This window comes from Schistocerca americana, chromosome 2, assembly GCF_021461395.2.
Source record: "Schistocerca americana isolate TAMUIC-IGC-003095 chromosome 2, iqSchAmer2.1, whole genome shotgun sequence".
Lineage (NCBI taxonomy): Eukaryota > Metazoa > Arthropoda > Insecta > Orthoptera > Acrididae > Schistocerca > Schistocerca americana.
The window spans coordinates 357,607,357-357,631,252 of NC_060120.1; the positions used below are offsets into that span (position 1 = coordinate 357,607,357).

At 36.7% G+C, this 23,896-nt stretch overlaps 1 protein-coding gene across 1 annotated transcript in view; it reads right to left on the reverse strand.

The window, feature by feature from the left end:
• The window catches only part of LOC124590766 (DNA-directed RNA polymerase II subunit RPB1), a 54,008-nt gene extending 30,984 nt beyond the window's left edge, over nt 1–23,024 (reverse strand). Inside the window, exons 1-17 of the mRNA XM_047131674.1 lie at nt 22,882–23,024; nt 20,167–20,299; nt 19,949–20,085; nt 19,401–19,559; nt 19,028–19,321; nt 18,466–18,626; nt 17,162–17,383; nt 15,921–16,178; nt 14,963–15,173; nt 14,030–14,120; nt 5,254–5,372; nt 4,840–5,008; nt 3,691–3,860; nt 3,442–3,570; nt 3,138–3,360; nt 2,767–2,977; nt 1,282–1,532 (exon numbers count right to left, since the gene is read on the reverse strand). Of these exons, the coding sequence (XP_046987630.1) occupies nt 1,282–1,532; nt 2,767–2,977; nt 3,138–3,360; nt 3,442–3,570; nt 3,691–3,860; nt 4,840–5,008; nt 5,254–5,372; nt 14,030–14,120; nt 14,963–15,173; nt 15,921–16,178; nt 17,162–17,383; nt 18,466–18,626; nt 19,028–19,321; nt 19,401–19,559; nt 19,949–20,085; nt 20,167–20,299; nt 22,882–22,959 (3,016 nt within the window). The 5' untranslated portion in view covers nt 22,960–23,024. The remainder of the gene's footprint in view (nt 1–1,281; nt 1,533–2,766; nt 2,978–3,137; nt 3,361–3,441; nt 3,571–3,690; nt 3,861–4,839; nt 5,009–5,253; nt 5,373–14,029; nt 14,121–14,962; nt 15,174–15,920; nt 16,179–17,161; nt 17,384–18,465; nt 18,627–19,027; nt 19,322–19,400; nt 19,560–19,948; nt 20,086–20,166; nt 20,300–22,881) is intronic.
• Between the last annotated feature and the right edge of the window lie 872 nt (nt 23,025–23,896).

Here is a 23,896-nt window from a genome sequence, read left to right on the forward strand (position 1 = left end):
ACAGGAAAAAGAAACCTGTAATGTTTGAATACTCCATTAGTAGCGTAACGCCTGACACAGTCATGTCGATTAAATCTTTGGGCATAACACTGCAGAGCGATATGAAGTGAGACAAGCATGTAATGGCAGTTGTGGGGAAGGCGTCTTCGGTTCATTGGTAGAATTTTGGGAAGATGTGGTTCATCTGTAAAGGAGACTGTTTATAAAACACTAATACGACCTATTCGTGACTACTGCTCGAGCATTTGGGATCCCTATCAGGTCAGATTGAGGGAGGACATAGAAGCAATTCAGAGGCGGGCTGCTAGATTTGTTACTGGTAGGTTTGATCATCACGCGAGTGTTACAGAAATGCTTCAGGAACTCGGGTGGGAGTCATTAGAGGAAAGGAGGCGTTCTTTTCGTGAATCGCTACTAAGGAAATTTAGAGAACCAGCATTTGAGGCTGACTGCAGTACAATTTCACTGACGCCGACTTACATTTCGCAGAAAGACCACAAAGATAAGAGAGATTGGGGCTTGTACAGAGGCATATAGGCAGTCATTTTTCCCTCGTTCTGTTTGGGAGTGGAACTGGGAGAGAAGATGGTAGTTGTGGTATGCGGTACCCTCCGCCACGCACCGTATGGTGGACTGCTCAGTATGTATGTAGATGTAGATGTTTTTTCAAAGACAGCCATTTTTTGCACAGTTGTGGTCTTCTTGTTCCTCAGGGTTTATACTGTGGGATATGCCGAAAGGTTAGATGAATCAGAAAAACACTCACCAAGTTGATAGTTGACAATGAATCTAGTGCAGGAAACCACTTGGTCAATACTTTACCAAACATACTGACATACAAATGTCTTGCTTGCAATGATATCAACAACGGAAGTTCTTTGTGATCGTTTGAGTTCGTTGTATGGTGGTGATTCATGTTACATAACATACAGTGTAAAGAAGTTCATACTAGGCTTGGTGAGCTTAGTTTTAAAATAACTTAACTTTTTTTTAGATCCTAAACTTGCAGAGGAAAATTGCTGTGATGAAATTACATTCAATAAAAATGAATAATGAGTTCCAAACGTCTCTGCAATCAATGTGACAACATTCTCACTCTTTTAATCTACGAATGAGACCATTAAAATAAAGTGTTATTCATGAAAAATTAAAATAGATCAAAACATTCCATCTTTTACAAAAATGATCCCAACATAATCAAATACAATAAGTGTAGAAAGAACATTACTTCAATGCTTCATTTAAGGTTGACTTAAGTACATTCTTTGTTTCTGTTTTTACCTTCAATAACTCTGAGTGGACTAAGATCTGTAGGGGCACGTTCATTTATATGGAAAATTTTCTTCACATTCCATATCATACGCTGCAAGTTGCATGGCAACACAACCTTGCTTTCTCCACTTGGGAATATCTGCCTAAGAGCCTCGCGATCTCTGCACAGCTGCTCCCATTCCTTCTCAAGTTCAGATATTACTTCACTGCTGCCCATTAATTCTCGCAGGACATCTTCATGGAATATACGACGCAGGTGCCTATAAAATTAATCAAATGAAAACACTGCAAAGACAGTATAGAGAAGACATATTTCTATCAGATTTATTAGTAAAAAGAACAGCCTCATCTTATCAACACTAATTGTACTTACTCCTATTCTACAGCATTTTACACAGGCTGAAATGTTCTGTAAACTAAATAATGTTATTAACTAAACAAATTATAAAATATCACATGCCAAGCAAATAAATCTTTTCCTTGCTGAAGAATGTAGTTAAAACTGCAAGGAGACAGAACAGTAATACTTACCTTCTACTATTCTACCTAATAGAAATGTTAGCTCCTTTCTCAGTGAAGATAGTGGGATGATTAGAAAAGGTGAGAAAGATTGAACAGGTCACTAAGAATCTGAATACAATATTTTTTCTACTTTTGATATGCTGCAATAGTATGTGAACACAGGTCTTAAATAATGCCAGGGGGCAAAGATAGCCACTCACCTTACAGTTGAGGCATTAATTTACTGAAACACCTCCCCCCCCCCCTCCCCTAAAAAAAAAAAAAAAGTTTCTCTCTGTGTGTGTGTGTGTGTGTGTGTGTGTGGGCGCGCACACGCGCGCGTGTAAATGTGGGGTGGGGAGGGGCAGTCACAGTGTGCATGCACTCTAATTCTGAAAGAGGACATTGTCAGAAGTCTCAGTTATGTTTTCTGTCTTGTTTATGTGCAAGTTCACTCAATAATATGGTGAGTGGTTATCTTTACTCCTTGCATTATTGGCATTCCACACAGGACTTTCCTGTGTCACAACAACATAGGTATCACTGTAAGTACTCATACATATGGTATTAATAGGTCAGGAAACAAACACTAACTGTCTTAGAAGAGAGTAGACTTTGTTGAAATGTGTGTTTGCACTAAAGGTCCACCATTAGGATTATCGAAGTGATAACTACTACTTCAAATCCATAATCTAAAAGTTAGGACTCTGGTAAGTATGATTTCATTTAAATCTCATAATCCATCTATTATTGCTTTTGACTAAACCACTGATAAAAAAAATGAAAAGTACTAACTTGTTTATGACCAGCAAAGAGAATATTTAAAGTATAACATGACTCTAATAATCCAAGAGCATTGCAATTTTTGCAGTTTAAAATTCTGAATGCAAATCAAAACTATTATCACAAAATTCTTGTTTTTAAGGCATTCTGACATACTTCCACATAAAAAAGTCATATTGGGCAGCAGACAAGGAAGCAGAGCTATCTTACCGTTCATTTGTTGGGTCAAACTTGAACTTCTTTTCGAATGTTTTATTTGAGAGTTTGATGGTTGGGAGATTCTGAAATTCCACAGTCTCGCCACACAACCCATCTTCCCCATAACGCAACTGAATGAGCTGACCCACAGAATTACGTACTGTTCCATCATAATGCACCATTACACTTTCCATAGCCTTTATCAGACGACGCTGGATATATCCTAATAAAACAACAAAAATCATTAACACACGAAGATTGGTTTGTGATTGCAATATTTAATCATGTATGTGCTTTCATAAACTTATTTAAAAAATAACAGCAAGAGAAACATTGTCGATTTTCAGGCAAGAAACAGACTTTTTGACAAACTGCAAAATTACCTGTTTCAGCAGTTTTCACAGCTGTATCAATAAGACCTTCTCGACCACCCATAGCATGAAAGAAAAATTCTGAGGGTGTGAGACCGGCCAGATATGAGTTTTCAACAAAACCTCTGGATTCAGGACCATAGTCATCTTTAATAAAATGTGGTAATGTTCGTTTACGAAAACCAAATGGTATTCGCTTTCCTTCAACGTTTTGTTGTCCCACACAAGCAATGACCTGCACATTACAAAGAACAATTACTTCATTTCAGAATGTACGGTTTTCATTCATCATCTGAAAGCATGCAATTAGTGTTACCTGAGAGATGTTGATGTTTGACCCTTTGGAACCTGAAACCACCATAGCTTTTAAGTTATTGTACTCTGTCAGAGACTTCTTGGCAGAACCACCAGTTTTGTCTCGAGCATCATTCAGTATTCTGTTCACCTACAAATCAGAGAAAATGTAAGTTAAAAAAAAGATAGTCAATATTTACATATTTTGATGGTTCAATCCTGCATTTCAAAGTGTGAATACATTTTGTAAACCATTGTACGACGACAGTACCTGATTCTCGAAAGTCTGTCGCAGAGTATTACCAGGAGTTGGTTCAAGCTCCATGTTGTGAGCTTTATGAATAACTTCTATTACATCTTCCTTAGCTTTTTTGATCGCTTTCTGGATTTCTGTGTAAGTCTGAGGATCAGCAATGGTGTCTCCAATACCAATTGAGTGACCTATCAACGTAAAAAAATCAGTGTTTTAAAAGTATGACACAAACAAAATAGTCTAAGACATGCTTTTGACGAGGTGGAAAACTTATACGATAAAGGTAAGACTACAGCACACCTAGAATGCAATCAAAATAAGTTCTTGGTCTTGAGTGTTCCACATAAAATATTCATCCTCCATATACAGTAAGTACCTCTTAGCATCTCAATTTGAAATTAGTTTCCTCTATACTTCTGCACTTTCTTTCCTTCTCATTCACTAGAGCCTCTAGAGTGCAAGACAACAAAGCACAAGATTTACTGAGTATTTTTAGTATGTCTAGTTTTCAATTTCTCTTGGGAAAACAGATGAGTAACGCTCTTTCATATTTGAGAAATTTCTATTAGTTGTGGAAAATTGTTTCCAGAAGGTGTTTGTTTGGTTTTAGTCCACCTTGTATATCAATATGTAATATCTGGCACTTCTAAATTATCCTTCAGGTGGTAAAATTCAATACAGGGTGGCTGTCAGAAAGCCTCAATGAGAAATGAGTAGTACTTTTCCTCTGTGTAACTTGCATAATAAAATAGTAAATTACAGGAAAAAACTTATATTTTTATCTATTACATGCATCAAACACAATTTTAACTGCCAAAATAACTGTCACAATTGGAGTGACATAACTATTAATATTTGATATAAATATTTCAAAATAATCGCTGCTCTTAGATGATACTAAAAACTTCTTTTGCAACGCGTAAAAAGAAAAGTATTTGTAACACTTTAATGTTACATTTGTGAGTGATGCATTTTAGAGTTTAAATCTTCATCAACAAGTGAACTGGTTCCACTTATTCATGTGGGATCTATATCAACCAGTAGCACTTATAGCTCAACTGTAATGCTTGCATTCAAAATCTTACTATCATCTTCACACTAATATATCACATTGAGCTATAAGTGTTATTTAAGATAAAGTCTGTTAAACATTCACTAAATAGTTACCTTCCAATAGCAGCCAGTTGTTCACTACAGTCTGAATATTTCCATAAAATTGACCACACACTTCATGACCCAATTCTAGGAAACAAATATGCAGTAGAGAACCAGCTGAGGTTCCCAGTGTTTTCTTACACAGAATGCCCATCACAAGTTCACCATGCTCCACCATTACCTAGGAGGAAAAATCAATTATGTTAAATGAAATTCATGTTTAATTCAGCTGGGTTTTCTTCATGTGTGTCCACTGAAGTTTACATTCTCAATTCCGAGGCCATATGTTGCCATATCAAGCAATACTACCAGCAAATTTTGTACCAGGAGTGAAAAAGGACGGGAGGGGGAGAGAGGGGGAGAGAGAGAGGGAGAGGGATGGGGGGGAGTGTCATTTCTGCCCTTATGCAAATACTTCTATCTTACCTTTGTGTCACCTGGAGATATCCATTTGTAGGGCCCATCATCTTCTTCATCAGGATGTGTGGAATGAGTACGAATCATGTTCACGTTACCAGGAATTATGAGAGAAAACAACTGCTTGCCTGCAAAACCGGGAAGTAAATACATTAATTCAACATTTTAAAGCTTAATTTCACTGTCACAGATATATGTAATACCGCCGTATGTGAAGATGTGTGGTCATATATTATGGCAAAAATGTAAACTTCATATGGCGTAAACATAGCATTGACTCTTTATTTCACAGTAAACTAAGAACTCTTCATTAGATGACACAAAATAGTGTAGATAAGAGTACAGAAACTCCCATATTAACAAACTGAATCATTATGGAGACTGTACAGCAATTTAAAAGCTGCTAGTTCAACAAAGGACTAAGTATAGTTTCCTTCAAATTTCCCATATGACAAGAGTAGTAATGATAAATTTTCACGTGATAGAGTTTCCAAAATAATGCAGCACCTCACACACAGCAAGCATCACTTTTAACTCCTCATAAAATTACAAAAAGTACACTGAACGATACTATTTCCCCAAGATGTATCATGTGAAAGATTAACTGAACTAGAAATGTGATGGATTGTAGAAAAAAAATTGATGTAAATCAAAAATCATTGTAGTATTTTGTTGTTTACCAATGCGCTAAGTTCTGTGCCTATGATAGTTTAGTGTAATTACACTCACTAAATGAAGAAAATTTACTATTCAACTGAACAGACAGTTTTTCATGATATTAAGGCACATACATTTTCAGTTTTGCCATGACATTGCTGTATCTTTCAATTTACATCCCTTATAAAAAAAAAAGCCACAAGTTAACATCGATTGCACTGTTGTGTGTTAATATTTCGTAAAATGAAAAGTATCATTAAAAATTCAAGGACTTAAAAACTAGGTGTTTTAAAAACAATGCTTCACACTTAGAATGCCCACAGAAATGCCTAAATGAGAGCAAAACTTTTTAGAAGGTTACTCAGAAGACGTAACAATATTACTGTAGCAGATGAGCAAAGATTTCTTATACTACTGACAGATAGAATCCACAACAGAAGGTAACAAAATTTCTCAGTATCTTGCAGTAAGTACTGGGAGATGAAGAAGCTTGCACAGGATAGAGTAGCATGGAGAGCTGCATCAAACCAGTCTCAGGACTGAAGACCACAACAACAACAACAACATTTTGTGTTTATCCTGCAAACTGCACTGCAGATGGTACTCTGGACCAATACATAATGCATCCTATGAGAACAAGTTAAGGTGATTATATAGAGATTAATTTTATTACCAGAGAGAAAGGAAGTAATGAAAAGGAAACATATTACAGACTAAGGATACGTTTATTGTTACCTGTAATGCTGGGACTCAACCTTCTGCACTGACAATGATTTGAAAATGCTCACTTTTGTACAGCATTGGTCACTGTAGGAGACAGTGCCCTTCCTGAAGAAGAATGGAAGGTTACCACAGATGTCTCAATAACTATGACATTTCAGGAATGTTGACTGTCAGGACAGTCCACATTTCGTACTTCAGCTGAAACAGTTTATGGTAGTGGTGGCAGAGATGATGATGATGCACCTGCAATACGTTTTGTTGTGGCTGTGGAAGAGCTGGATTCTGTTCGTCACTATTCTTCCTCAGCTCAATTAAGTTTTCTCAATGTCAAGCAGTTGTTGCGGTAAATTGTCAGTACATTATGTTGGAAGGAATGAGCAAACAACTCTTACTGACTGTTTTAAAACAAAGAACAATATTTAACTTTACATGTAATCACATTCATCCCATGACATTAGTTGAATAAAACAACTTTCAAATAAAAATTAGGTTTTCTCTCTGGACACTTTCTTTGAAGCAAGACACCTGCTGGTGATTTTACACACAGACTGAAAATGTGCAGTAGTTTCATTCCTATTAGCCTATTTTACATTCCTAGGAAATGAGCTAGTGTTTAGATATTATTTATATGACATAAAAATGTCATTTAGTATAATTGAGTCAAACTATTTAAGGAAAACACCTATTACGGAAAAATATATATGGACCCTACAGCTTAAGTTAAGAGGAGGATATACTGATTTAACTAAAAAATATTAAATAGTGGGCTGTGGTATATGCCATAAAGTACAAGTTCACTCAACCCATAAAAACTGTGCCACATTGACTGTTGAATTTCGATACAAGTTTAAATTTCTTGTACACATCAGAATGGGTTCAAAATATATTACTTATATACACTACTGTATAAAGATAAGTCATTGTTTAATGTTGTTACTAAAAATCTCTAGATTTTCTTGACCAATTTACTTCAAATTTTTACATGATACCATAACACAGGCCTGTTGAGGATGCAGCTAGGCGAACAAAAGTGCTCACGCTCACTTGCACTCACAGTAAAATTGGATGGCGAGACATAATTACATTGTGCAGGGAAGCGCAATCAAGCCTTCAGAGGAACAGAGTTACCGTTAAGTTCGGCGTAGCCTTCGATGCAAACATATTTACTTATGGCGCGCTGCTTAAAATGGAGATTAGCTCTTTTTAAATTGATGAGATGTAGCATGATAGCAGGGTCAGGAATTTCAAAGAGAAGGTCAGACACCAGAACATCAATTTACAGTATGTTTCTGGAATGCATCATGCCTTAATAAGCTTCTGTGCTTCAAAACTAGGAACACAATGAAGGGGAAAAAATCAGTTTACAACTGCATTACAATACCTTCCAAGCAAAGGATTACAGACAACTGGAAGGCGAACACTGAGAAGCTGAGGCACAAAAATTAAAGAGAACGACTTGCCTTAATCTTGACAATCTGTTAGAACTTACATACCTACAGTGTAACTGTTGCATACCAAGTTCCATCGAAAAATTAACCTCACAGACTTATTTCCTCAATATAAATTATCATGAATTTACAAGTCTGCAGCTACGATTACATCGACATCTCAATTTACATATTTGTGGGCTGTGGGGCAAGGAATTGGAGGCGTAGGGGGGGGGGGGCTGAGTGGCAGGGGAGGAGGGGCATGGAAGAGACAGAAGAAAGGAAGCGCACAGTTATTTATCTTATGACCAGAGCGTGTTGACACTAATAATCAGAAGATGTAGTCGTTTGAATCTCTTCACTGTGCCTGTCTGCAATTCAATGTGTCATCTTTATTGTGAGTAACAATTTGTCCTTTCCTTCTATTTTTGTATACTGAGTTAAGCTGTGAGGGAAACCAAGAAGAAATTTGGAAACAGATTTAATGTTCAGTGTGAAGAAGCAAAAACTTTTCAGTTTGCCAATGACATGGTAATAATGTTGGTGATAGCTAAGTGGAAAAGAACAGAGTGTGTCTTGAAAGAGAGATAAGAAGAACATCAATGAAAGTAAAATAAGGATAATGGAACATTGTTGTTGTTGTGGTCTTCAGTCCTGAGACTGGTTTGATGCAGCTCTCCATGCTACTCTATCCTGTGCAAGCTTTTTCATCTCCCAGTACCTACTGCAACCTACATCCTTCTGAATCTGCTTAGTGTATTCATCTCTTGGTCTCCCTCTACGATTTTTACCCTCCACGCTGCCCTCCAGTACCAAATTGGTGATCCCTTGATGCCTCAGAACATGTCCTACCAACCAATCCCTTCTTCTGGTCAAGTTGTGCCACAAACTTCTCTTCTCCCCAATCCTATTCAATACTTCCTCATTAGTTATGTTATCTACCCATCTAATCTTCAGCATTCTTCTGTAGCACCACATTTCGAAAACTTCTATTCTCTTCTTGTCCAAACTATTTATCGTCCATGTTTCACTTCCATACATGGCTACACTCCATACGAATACTTTCAGAAATGAATTCCTGACACTCAAATCTATACTGGATGTTAACAAATTTCTCTTCTTCAGAAACGCTTTCCTTGCCATTGCCAGCCTACATTTTATATCCTCTCTACTTCGACCATCATCAGTTATTTTGCTCCCCAAATAGCAAAACTCCTTTACTACTTTAAGTGCCTCATTTCCTAATCTAATTCCCTCAACATCACCCGACTTAATTAGACTACATTCCATTATCCTTGTTTTGCTTTTGTTGATGTTCATCTTATATCCTCCTTTCAAGACACTGTCCATTCCATTCAACTGCTCTTCCAAGTCCTTTGCTGTCTCTGACAGAATTGCAATGTCATCGGCGAACCTCAAAGTTTTTGTATCTTCTCCACGAAATTTAATACCTACTCCGAATTTTTCTTTTGTTTCCTTTACTGCTTGCTCAATATACAGATTGAACAACATAGGGGAGAGGCTACAACCCTGTCTTACTCCCTTCCCGACCACTGCTTCCCTTTCATGTCCCTCGACTCGTATAACTGCCATCTGGTTTCTGTACAAATTGTAAATAGCCTTTCGCTCCCTGTATTTTGCCCCTGCCACCTCTAGAATTTGAAAGAGAGTATTCCAGTCAACATTGTCAAAAGCTTTCTCTAAGTCCACAAATGCTAGGAACGTAGGTTTGCCTTTCCTTAATCTTTCTTCTAAGATAAGTCGTAAGGTCAGTATTGCCTCACGTGTTCCAATGTTTCTACGGAATCCAAACTGATCTTCCCCGAGGTTGGCTTCTACTAGTTTTTCCATTCGTCTGTTTTTTCATGTTAGTATTTTGCAGCTGTGACTTATTAAACTGATAGTTCAGTAATTTTCAAATCTGTCGACACCTGCTTTCTTTGGGATTGGAATTATTATATTCTTCTTGAAGTCTGAGAGTATATCGCCTGTTTCATACACCTTGCTCACCAGATGGTAGAGTTTTGTCAGGACTGGCTCTCCCAAGGCCGTCAGTAGTTCCAATGGAATGTTGTCTACACCGGGGGCCTTGTTTCGACTCGGGTCTTTCAGTGCTCTGTCAAACTCTTCACGCAGTATCATATCTACAATTTCATCTTCATCTACATCCTCTTCCATTTCCATAATATTGTCCTCAAGTACATCGCCCTTGTATAGACCCTCTATATACTCCTTCCACCTTTCTGCTTTCCCTTCTTTGCTTAGAACTGGGTTTCTATCTGAGCTCTTGATATTCATACAAGTCGTTCTCTTCTCTCCAAAGGTCTCTTTAATTTTCCTGTAGGCAGTATCTATCTTACCCTTAGTGAGATAGGCCTCTACATCCTTAAATTTGTCCTCTAGCCATTCCTGCTTAGCCATTTTGCACTTTCTGTCGATCTCATTTTTGAGACGTTTGTATTCCTTTTTGCCTGCTTCATTTACTGCATTTTTATATTTTCTCCTTTCATCAATTAAATTCAATATTTCTTCTGTTACCCAAGGATTTCTACCAGCCCTCTTCTTTTTACCTACTTGATCCTCTGCTGCCTTCGCTACTTCATCCCTCAAAGCTACCCATTCTTCTTCTACTGTATTTCTTTCCCCCATTCCTGTCAATTGTTCCCTTATGCTCTCCTTCAAACTCTGTACAACCTCTGGTTCTTTCAGTTTATCCAGGTCCCATCTCCTTAAATTCCCACCTTTTTGCAATTTCTTCAGTTTTAATCTACAGGTCATAACCAATAGATTGTGGTCAGAGTCCACATCTGCCCCTGGAAATGTCTTACAATTTAAAACCTGGTTCCTAAATCTCTGTCTTACCATTATATAATCTATCTGATACCTTTTAGTATCTCCAGGGTTCTTCCATGTATACAACCTTCTTTCATGATTCTTAAACCAAGTGTTAGTTATGATTATGTTGTGCTCTGTGCAAAATTCTACCAGGCGGCTTCCTCTTTCATTTCTTAGCCCCAATCCATATTCACCTACATAGTCCAAGGATATCAGGTGCTAAGGGAATTAGATTATGAAATGGGACACTGAAAATAGCAGATGAGTTCCGTTATTTGGGCAGCCAAATAACTGATGATGGTTGAGGTAGGTAAGAAATAAAATGGAGACTGGCAACAACAAGACAAACATTTCTGAAAAAGAGTAATTCCTTAACATCTAATACAAATTTAAATATTAGGAAGTCTTTTCTCAAGGTATTTGAGTGCAGCCTTGGATAGAAGTGAAGCTTGAACAATAGGCAATTCACACAAGAATATGATAGAAGCTTTTGAAATGTGGTGCGAAGGAAAAATGCTGAAGATCCTTTCTTTCAGGAGTACTAGTTCTGCAAGGTTCGCAGGAGAGCTTCTGTAAAGTTTGGAAGGTAGGAGACGAGGTACTGGCAGAAGTAAAGCTATGAGGACGGGGCATGAGTCGTGCTTGGGTAGCTCAATTGGTAGAGCACTTGCCCACGGAAAGGTAAAGGTCCTGAGTTCGAGTCTCTGTCCGGCACACAGTTTTAATCTGCCATGAAGTTTCATATCAGCGCACACTCTGCTGCAGAGTGAAAATCTCATTCTAAATTTACGCTATCAAATCTAAGTATGGTTGGGCAACAGTACATAGATTGTTCGGCCAAATTTACAACCTAAACACAACATTACTTTATTCCAACGAAACTTTGAACAGGATATTTGGAAGTCTTTCTGATGAATAGTACCATCTGACAAGAAATTAAAACAGAATTGTTGAACAATGCGTCAACACGTTATATCACCGATGTCACTTATCTGAGTAAAAAGATGTTACCTGCTGAAGGTAAGGTGACAGAGAGAAGTCCATCTATCCCTTGTTCAGGATCCATTCTCTAGAGTAAAAAAGATGAAATGGAGACAGCAAAAAGCCAGACAGCAGCAGGTATACTAGGGAACCTACATACAGGCATCCAAAAATCTCTATGGGCCCAAAATTCCTCAATAAGAAAATGTAGACAATATCACTATTCTCACTGGTAGCCAAAAAAATCTTGAGGAACTGGAAATAATTCTAACTTACTATTAAACCCTAATGTATCTGGTACAGAAGACGTTATTTGAAATTTGTGGCAAAATCCTCCTCATTCTTGGATGGCTGCACCTCTGCCATTTAGAGTGCAGCAAAGCTCTTAAAATTCTAAAAGCAAAGAGTCCCAGCCCAGACAATATTCTTCTGGAACTCATACAGAGAACTATACCTCTCACAACAAGAAAATTCAGCCTAATTCTTTTAATGTGGGGAAAAGAAATAGTATGAACTGTCACAAAAAGCATAATTATCATTTGTAAGAAACTCAACCCTAGCATTTGCAGTAACGGTTGTGTCATTTCCCTGCTCTCCATTGCAGAATAAATCTTTGCTAAAACTCTGCTGAATAGGCTTTGTACCATCTGACAGAACTCACTCTGAATCTTGGTGTGCCTTTTGCTCCTCCAAAAGCACCACTGGCATGAGCTACTGTGCCAGGCAGTTGCAAAAAAAATGTTAACATGCCACAACCGAACAAAGGACTTTGATATTGTGTGGAAGGCTTTTAAAGAACGTCAGCTGCCTTAAGCAATTAATATAACTGAATGAAGCACTTCAAGGTGATTTAACGATCAACTTCTAGATAAATTTGACACCTCCGAGGAATTCCAACTATAAATTAGTTTAAACTAAAAATTGAGCTCACAACAGATTTCATTAAAAATGATTAACCAAACTCATCTAGAGAAGAGTTGCAATACCGATCTGACAAGGCTTCTCCAACTCATATAACTAAAGTGCTGTAACCATTGTCAAATGCTTTCAGAGAGTATTTGGCCGATATGGCCTGCTGTAAACATACTGAAACCCTAGTTCTTGCACAATCTGCCACTCGAATCGCTCTCTCAGACAATAACAGCATCATGGCTGACGCTCATCTGAAACAGAAGGACCTGGTGTGAAAGATGCCCAAAAGATTCTGTGGCAGTATGAACTATGATTTCCATATCCTTCCATTTCCTTGACAGACAGTGATGTGCTTGTTTCAGTTATAAATCAATAAAATATTTCTCCAGAACATGCACATCTCTAACCTCACCCAGAAAGTGGGAGGACATGGACACAGTAAACAGTCTGTACTGTCACAATATCTTTGGACATCTCTCCCATCAAATCTTTCTCAACTGTATCTTCATTGTAAATACCAAGAAGATGCTATCTAGAACAGAATGGTCTTCTAAGCCACCAGTGGTACCTACATAAGATATTTCTATAACTGCTAGAGAGAAAACTCAGAAATGAGTGGTGCCCAGTAATCATGACAATTTACATCAAACACAAAATCTCTACAGCCATGATTATGTACCTGAACAGTTACAATGACAAAGGACATTAATATTACTTCATGACCTTTAGTGATGCAGAGACCGTTATTAAGCATTACTATCAATACAGCTGAGCATGTTCACTGAGAAAGGTAAAACTTACTTCAGCGTTACATCCAGATAGTAAGCAACTGCAAAGCCATCAACTCAATCACTTATCATAATAATGATAAAAGGGAAACATAGTTAAACACTTCAGTATTCCGTATCACTATCCGCTATTACAAAGTTAATCCAGGTAACAAATGAGATAATGTTATTTAACAATTTGTGAAATCACAAACTATTACATTATCAAATAATTAATTTTTCGTGTTTCCTTCAAGTAGTTTACCCTTTCTTCACTTTGCATTATTTTACATGTTACATAATAAATGTAATGTTTATTTGGATATATTTATTGACTATCCCAGTTTAACTCAACCCCCAACATGAAAATTGTATGCTTTTTTCAACGGTGATCTCACATAATGATCTCTCTGATTATGGTCAATGAAAGTTTTGTAAAATGTTTAAACACAAAAGCACAGTTTGATAATTTTATTTACTGACCTGTCCAGAGAGGTTTAGGCTTTAGAATGGCTGGTTGTGGCATCTTTCCATCCCAAATTGGAAGAAACATAAGAAGATTCATCATTTGTTCCTGAAAGTTGAATCATGGTAATTTAATTACAGTAATACAAAATCTCACTAAAAGACAAAAAAACTCAAAGAACTGAGGTAGTAATTTCAAATATTGCAGGAGAAACTGAAGCAAGATTCAGGTTTAACACCCTGATGGCACTGATATCTTTGGAGGTCAATAACTAGTAATTTTCGACATACATTCGAGAAGAAACTTGCAAGAGGAGGAACAGACATACTGTTTTCAAAATCAGGCAAAACATACTATTTCATGCATAAAGAAATAGCAAGTTGGTATCGTATGTTCACTTTCTAAACAACCACAGTGTGGTTACTGTCAAGAATCACTGCTTCAATGTAAGTCGAAATACTACATGTCTCTGGAACAAGAGTCATCTGTTTTCGCTGGCATTTGTAAAGCCATGTGGAAATAAAAGGGATTCATGGTGCAGATGAAACTCCATTGGATAGCAACCTGAAACTTGGAAAATGCTGGCAAGATAAAAATAATAGTTGGCATCACAGTTTCTCCTCCCCTTATTGGATAATTTGCATTTCAGGTCTGCTAAAGAAATACTGCTGATGAGTTTAACTACTAAGTTGAAATATTAATAACTGTAAGACTGAGAAGTTGAATATAACATGAATTAAAAAACCTACATGAAGTTATGTAGTTAATCACTTATAACAAGTTGACAATATGCTCCACAAATATAAAAATCATTCAAACTAAATAAAATGTTTCAACAACCTTAGAAACAAAATCTAAACAGTATTATTAAGCATTGATCTACTTGCAGTATTTCTTCAGAAGCTCCTTTCCCGTTATAAAAATGTTTATAAATTCTCATTTTACAATACCTTTTCAAGGAAAACATCTCTCTTTGTCATCTTCCTCACAGCTGTGAGTGTGTCCTGCACAATACCCATAACTGGTTTGTTTGCTTGAGGAGTAATGATTTGCCTAGGAGTGATGTGGAGATTTTCAATCTCTGCTCTTGTCTCCATTGACTGTGGCACATGCAGATTCATTTCATCACCATCGAAATCAGCATTGTATGGTGATGTGCAACTATAAAGAAACAATGATTTTACTTTTTCTGACTCTGAGGAAATAGAACTCAACAATAAATGCCAAATTAGATACCTAATGCAGACACCTTAAGCCAATATGTCACACACTATACAGGGTAGTCAGAAAATGTCTGAAATGCTTTTAGGAATGTTGCAGGGCTGGTTGTACTGAGACTGAAATGTTAAGAAACAAATTTTAAACGTGCACTGTTTCTGAGTTATTCAGCGCTGAAATTAGCAGATCAGGTCGTTGTGCATTCAAGTTTCAGTTAACCAAACAAAGTACTTCTTGGGCAACACTGCCTCTGGTAGGCTGCTTGAATGTGAGCACGACACCCCACTGGCTAATTTTAATGCTAAATAACAAGGAAACAGTGCAATGTGTTGAATTTTTTCTTAACATTTTTGTATCTGTACAATCTGACCTGCAACATCACTACAAGTGTTTCAGAAATTTTTGGCCACCCTCTATACTCTTAATCTACTATTAGTAAATTACAAATCTTACTCATTTAAACATTCATAATAATGAACAATCATCAAATGAAGCAACTGTTCTTTATAATAAATAAAAGAGAACTGAGAAATCATTTGTAGCATTCACACCGGTCAAAAAAACCATAACCAAACTAGTAACTATGGCACGGAAACAAATCTTACGGGAAAATTTATTGTCTCACTGTTGTGATAACATAAATGACATATGTATAATTTTTTTAAAGGTTGGCTTAAACACTGTCCTCACCTGAGATTCATACGGAATGTTGACCATGGTAAAACTTTAACACGATGTCCCATCATTGACATTTTGTGAAGAGTTGGTTGCCGATTGAAAATCACCAAGTCTCCATCACGGACATGTCGTTCTACTTTATATCCACACTGCAAATGCAGATCTGAAGATTTTGGATGGAAACGCAAATCAATACGTTCTCCATTGTCACGGACAATGTATTTTGCACCTGGATACTGCGAATTTCCTCTACGTACCAATTCTTGCATCCTGTAGAAAGTTAAATGATTAACAGTAACACAAATAACATATGTTCCCTAACAGTGATTATTCAGGGTAAGATATGGGCTTCCTGAAATAGTACTTTAACTCCAAGTTCGTGGACAGAAGAGTTACACCACACCCTACTCATTATTGCGTAGTTTTTAAATCCTTTCTATTAAAGTAAATGATATAATTATGAGCACTGCTAACTAAAAATTAAGAACTTCTTTGAAATCCGCAAGGAAAAACAATGTTATGTGACAAGTAAAATTTTTCTTGGAGCGCAATATAGAAACACGTGACAGAGTTGCATAAAATATCCTTTGTCGTAGTAGGTGCACACCAAGCACCACCAGGTGATTTTAATATGTTCATAAATGATCATGAATCTCAACTTGCCTATTTAAGAGAACAAAAGAAGGATGTAATGGTTGTTGGTAATTTTAATACCGATTATCTTATGAATTTTTCCAATAAGCATTTACTGCTTTCAGTATCACTGTCATCAACTTATTTCCTACTGTAAACTTCCCAACTTGGGCACATAATTGCTCAGAAACAACCATTTACAATATCTGCATAGGAACATCTAATTAACAAAATTATGTTACAAAAAGTCAAAGACCTCCATGACTTGACATACATTCCCTTCATTAAACATTAATACTGATAAGGCCAACAATACCACTAAATCTGAATTCTCAAGGGTTATCAGCAAGACAAAAACTGCTTATTTTTGAAAACCTAAAGTTGGGTATAGATAAATCTGTGTTAAAGGTAACACGAAGGAGAGCTGCAGAAATCACAAATTTGTCACTTTACTAGTGAAGTTGAATACATACTTTTAGTTAAAAATGGCCTGAGGAATGATAAAATATTAAAAAATAATAATAATAATAATAATAATAATAATAATAATAACACATATGTCTGCCATTTACCACTTTAACAAATCAAACTCATATCATAACAGCAAAACACTGACTTACTTGTCAATGTTAAAAGGAGTTACTATTTCAGGAAATGTCATGTTCTGTGCGATGGACCTCGGAACACCAACTTGATCAATACGAAGATTTGGGTCAGGAGTAATTACAGTTCTTGCTGAAAAATCCACTCGTTTACCCATCAAATTGCCTCGTATTCTCCCTTCTTTTCCTTTTAACCGAGCTTTTATGGCTTTCAGAGGTTTTCCGGACTTCTGCATTGCACTAGAAACATAAAGATAATTTTGTAAAACCAGAACAAGTATTTTTCATAAATAAAAATTTCAATCCTTAATAAAGCATAAAATTAAGACATCAGAATAATTCAGCATTATTAAAATAAGATTGCAAAAGAGTAGGGTCAACTCTACAAACAATGAATTATAAAATTATTGCACCATTTGAGTTTGTACCTTCAAAAAATTCTACAATTCCACTGCAACCAATGGAAAGCTACCCACTATGCCACTGCTAAGCATATTTGAATATCCAAGATGTATGGAGAGAAATAATCTGCTTATGTCTTAAGTATAACCTACACTCTGATGTATATGCACAGAACTCACTACTGTCACAATTCTCTATAAAATTTGTGGAATTTTCAAAATTGTTGTAATAAGTGAAGGAAAGCTACAATAACAGCAAACATAAATGCAAAAGCAAGACATGTGGTATAGTGTGTTTAAACCTACAAAAACACTCAGGCAATTAAATGTTGTGTACTTAACAAGGCAATAATCAAAGCGGCCTCCAAGCCACAGTCATCACAAAGTATCAAGCATCATTAGCGGAACTCTGCAAAATACAAGATTTAGCAACACAATGTCAATCTGAACACCTGCAAGGTAAGATTCTGGTTTTCTCCAAGCAATGACATCTGGATCATTGCAAGCTGTTGTATCATCCTAAACATTTTTTTTTGGGGGGGGAACTCTACTCCACAATAATTGCAACTGGTTAAGAGCCTTGGTTCAAATGGAAAATACACTTTCAAATCTATGAGTACAGAGAATAACGCTGGGCTTTAGGCTTGTATGATGATACATTGCAAAAGTTAAAGGTGTTTTTCCCTTAGCTTACATTCATTTCATCTTTGACATTTCAACAAATTAAATTCTAAACAAATACTTACCATTGTACCACCATGGCAAAATTCAATCAATCAACTCCATTAACTTCGTACTTCATTGTTTAGAGTGGTTCATTTCTTACTTAACTGTGCATGTCACCTTATTAAAACACACTTCATACTGAACTGCACTTATCAACTTTTACCCATTGAACATCTAATGAAGAATACAGCTTACCGTGGTAGACCAGGCATATCATTATCGACTAGTGTGGCAACATGGAACTGCAACATTTTGATGTTTTCTGATATCACATGTGCTGCAGCTCCAGCCTGTTCATTTCGCATCAGTTCATTGTTGGATTTTATAATATCAGCGAGCTTGTGTGTGAGATCATCCTGGAAAACAAAGGCACACAAAATTATTAACCATTTACAGAACTGCATACAGTAACTCAAAGTATGCAGAATAAGTCAAACAAAAGATAAAAAAATGTACATGCAACAGTACATGAAGTAGATATTACACTTTGATTTTACAAGAGAGTTCTGCGCAATTAATGAAAGCAAAGCATTAGCATAAATAAAAAAGTATTCACCACCCTTCCCCCCCCCCCCCCCCCCCCCCACACACACACACACACACACACACACACACACACACACACACACACACACACACACACAGAGAGAGAGAGAGAGAGAGAGAGAGAGAGAGAGAGAGAGAGAGAGAGAAAATCAACTTGCTATTATAATGACTCTCTGTTCCTGAGAATACACTCAGCATTCAACCAACACACCTGGTTTCTCGCAGAACCGTACATAACAACAGCAGGGCGCACTGAAAGTGGTGGCACAGGAAGTACTGTACATATCATCCAGTCAGGCCTTGCAAATTTTGGATCCATTCCAAGAATGAAGCATTCTTCATCTGTTATGTGTTTCAGGATTTCCCAGACTCTCTCTGCACTTAAGCTGATTTTCTTCTCTTGTGAATCTTCATTGACATGCTTCCATTCAGCAGTCAAATCAAGTCCAGCGCGACGAATACTTGGCTGGTATCGGCCACAACCTCCGTGACCTTGCTTACGAGGCTGACAACAAAAGAATTTCATAATTTTTGTGGATCACAGAAGTAAGTTTCAGTAAGACTGAAATATGGTATAGTTGTACCTGTTGATTGTTGGGATCATCAGGGTTATCTTTATTCAAATCCATCTCATCACCACCTTCGCAAATGTTCTTTCCCTTGCACAGGTCATATACATAAGTAAGTCGCTTTCTTGGCTGGCCTTTTGATTTCATAACAACTTCCTTAATCTTTGGGTTAGTCTGAAATGATGAGAAATATTGATTTGTTACATTGTCAGCATAATGATGAGTGCATAAGCCACAAATACGACACTGTTGTTATATCATCAATTCATAAACAGCTTAATCAATGAGAGAAGCAAATTCATAAACTAGGGAACAATTTTGTTGAGAAAATTTAATGTATAAGAAATACAATCTTCCTTAAAAAAAAAAAAAAAAAAAAAAAAAAAAAAAAAAAAAAAAAAAATTTATTTTCTATGCTATACAGAAACTTAAGAGTGCTCCTTTTATCACACTGCTACCTCTATGATTTGAACACTTTAAAGGACAGACATATAAATAGTATTTTATTATTCTACCTTAAACGAAAGACTGAAATAAAATATACATAAATACTACTGTCTTACCGGACTGACGAGAAGCTTTGAACAATAAAAACAAACACAACGCAGAATCTTTATAGTTTTAGTAAGGAAACCAACATGGAACACTGGCTTTGCGAGATCTATGTGACCAAAGTGTCCAGGACACTCAGTTTGGTTTCCTGCAACAAAAAAACAATAAGTCACTCAGAATTAAACCAAGTATAAAAATTATTGCTTTGGTACAGCTACAGTGATTTCACCTGCACAGGTCTGACATCGGGAATTTCTGTCCATCACACCCTGTCGTGGATCCATCAGCCCACCGAGTTTTGGTCGACCACCTTCATACGTTTCCGAGTAGCGGATACCGCCCTCTGTGACTGACATACGTCGCTGAAAAGACATATTAAATGCCCATTTAAAATTCAGTACCACAAAGCTCTGTGCAGTAGAGGACACAACCAAACCTTCAGCACAGAAAAATGTGATATCAGCATATCTTCACCCAGAAAACTAAACTATTACACATTAAAACTGCAAGCTATTATTGCATTTTAATGTCACTTGTCTCATGAGGACCTTACTTTCCCTTCAACTTCAGTAAAAACACAAACATGAATTTTTAAAGTCTTGGAAAACCCACACAGTAATACATTTGCATAAGGATAGAAGGATTTTTTTTTTCATTTGCATAAGGATAGAAGGAAAATGTTTTCTAACTTTGTAAGTACAACTACTGAGACAGGAGGAGGATTCAATATAATACATGAAATATCGAAAAGGAACAAAGGTCAGACAGAACACATGCTTATGTGGAAAAAGGTAATCTGTGTTCTTTCCATATGAGCCATCCTGGCATTTGCCTTACATGACTTAGGGCCACAAAAAGCTAAATTTTGATGGTTGGAGAGATATTTGAACTCTGATCCTTTAAAATGTGAGTTCCATATATTAACCACTGCACCATCTCACTCACAGGGAGCCCAGTGATCTGAATACTGCAAGAGACACAACTATCACTTTCTAGCATAAAAAGTAACTATAGGTATAAAAATGATTTAACATGGTCACTACCCATAACACATGAGGCACTAGGCGAACAGCAAGCACAAAAAGGGATAAAAAGTTTCTTAGTTTTCATATAGTTTCCCATCAAAGTGATATCTTTTTAAAACACCTCTCCACTGCTTAACATTACAACTATTTGGCGACTTATGACCTACTCTTCCACGGTCTATATGAAACATTTCTGTAACACATAAGTTATTGAACAATAAACAATCATAGAAATTAAACAATTTATAGCACAATTCCACAACAGTAAAGAAGGTAGGAAGGAAAATTAGGTATCAACATCCCAGTGACAACAAAGGTTATTATTCATAGAACACAGGCTCACATTGGAGCAGTAAGTTTGTTGTGTCCTAGTTTGAACAATCAGAAAAAGCTACATTTCACACTCAACAGATAAATTTAGTGCTGAACTGTTGCTTGTCGCAGCCTTTTGAAGTATTACCAAATAACTGATAGGTCAATTTTGTGTTAAATCAATTTCCAACTGAATTTCTCCAATTTTATTATTTTAATACTACTTTCCCCTCATACACCTTACGGATTAGGACATTTTGATGTCTAGCCCATGTCCCTATCAATCATCCAATTCAGACAGCAATGTACATCATCACCCTTTTATATAAACTGAAGACTAATTAAATTCCTTTCTCACCACAATATTGTAAACCATGTAATCGGAAAATTGAGTGCAATTTCATGTACACAGGTTTTTTATCCCCTGCTCCCCCTACCCCTTGCTCTCTCTGTCAATAAGAACAAAAGTGAAAATGTTCATCCTTATTTAATAGCTTAAATAATTTCCAGTAGTAAAAGAACTTATTCAATGGTCTTCAAACTTACATTCATAAGTGCCTACTTGCAAGTCAGAAGGATAGGTATTATGTGATTACATACAACTGGGAGAAATTATTCTTTGTTAAAAAGAATAGGTGCCAAAACTGCTATACTTTCACATCTTCATACCGCTGGTTCTTTCTTTACCAAGTACACAGTTATCTGTAGTATTGTAAATCAACCAATCAAAGACAGACAAGGATAGCAGGAAGCAAAATAATTTATTCTTTTACTAATATGCATTACAATATTTACAAAAATTCATGTAGAACTGCCAATATTTCGATGAAGTTGCTGGTGTTGGAGAAACTATGAACTACAAGTACATTAGGGTTCCGTACACAAAATAATTTATCAATTTCCTATGCCTAATGGCTTCTTCAAATTCACGTGGCAAAAATATCACTCAGTGGTTCTACTCATACACCACTGATTTTTCTATATTCCTAAACAAGCGGAAACTCAGCCAAGGCAAACACTGAACCTGAAGATTTGATGGAAATTATGGTGTTGTTAAAGTTTCTGGTGGGGATAAGACTCCCACTGCAGCTTTCATCGCACATTATCTTATTTTAATAGAAAATACAACGAGAATGCAATATTTCCCACTCAAAAATATTACTATTGCCCGAATGGATTGTAGACCATCCATAAAACAATACGTCAAATGTAGAATAAGCCACATCATTTTCGAAGAAGCAAAATGGCATCTCCTGCAAGGCTTTATGTTAAATTACTGGAAGATAGTTCTGCATACAAAACTAAACTTCATATCACTAATTCCCAAGATCCTACTAAATCTACCCACGAATCAACCAAATTTATCAAGGACTTTCTTCCTTTTTCTCCTTTTGTGCTGACAAAACACACGCAACACTACTAGAATTTCAATATCTGTCCAGATATTAAGAACCTAACACAACCATGTTCGGGTAATTTTTCTTACAACTACTAATGAAAACTTCAAATTACGCAACACAATCTGGGTACAAAAATCTTGAAAATATGGCACTTTAAATCAAACATTTTCAAACACACAATAGCTGATCCGACTATTGTTTACTAACAATTTCATCTGGAGAAAGGATGCCAAACTGCACACGTTTGACATAACGCACAGGCGCCTTAGAATCATTCGTCGACATCTTGACTGCCTTGTCCCAACTTGTTCCACTGATGGCAATTCCGAGGTTTTTCCCTACTACATCTCAAAGATATTGCAACCAAAGACAATTCCATAAATTTACCCTCGTTGTACCAAAGAAGTTGAGTACAAGTATCTCTGGTGTGAGGAATCAGGAGGAGTCTTTATCTCTACCTAGGGCCCGTTTAAGGACCAAGTGACACAAGCCGCCACATGAGACGCCTAGCTGAGAGAGGCGCCAGTGAGGCTACAGCTATGAGATAACTAAGCAAAACGTTTCACAATTAGTAGAGGCCGCTCAAGCCACTCAAAAGTGAAAGAATTGTATAAAGAACGTATCATAATTCAGGTCAATTCATACTGGTCGTCACGCCACGACCCACAAAAATATTTCACAAAGCATTTCAGTTGGCAGCATTCACATAGGCCATCAATGGACGCTCACGTCACGCCTCATGATGTCAAGGTTTCTCGGGAAGAGAATTTTGATGTCGTCTAACATCGAAAGCTAAACCGTTTTCGCCGCTCACACACACGCACGCTCACACACACACACACACACACACACACACACACATATATATATATATATATATATATATATATATATATATATATATATATATGGTATTACAAAAAGGTGCGGCCAAACTTTCAGGAAACATTCCTCACACACAAATAAAGAAAAGATGTTATGTGGACATGTATCCGGAAACGCTTAATTTCCATGTTAGAGCTCATTTTAATTTGTTCTTCCACCTACGCTCAATGGAGCACGTTATCATGATTTCATACGGGATATTCTACCTGTGCTGCTAGAACATGTGCCTTTACAAGTACGACACAACATGTGGTTCATGCACGATGGAGCTCCTGCACATTTCAGTCGAAGTGTTCGTACGCTTCTCAACAACAGATTCGGTGACCGATGGATTGGT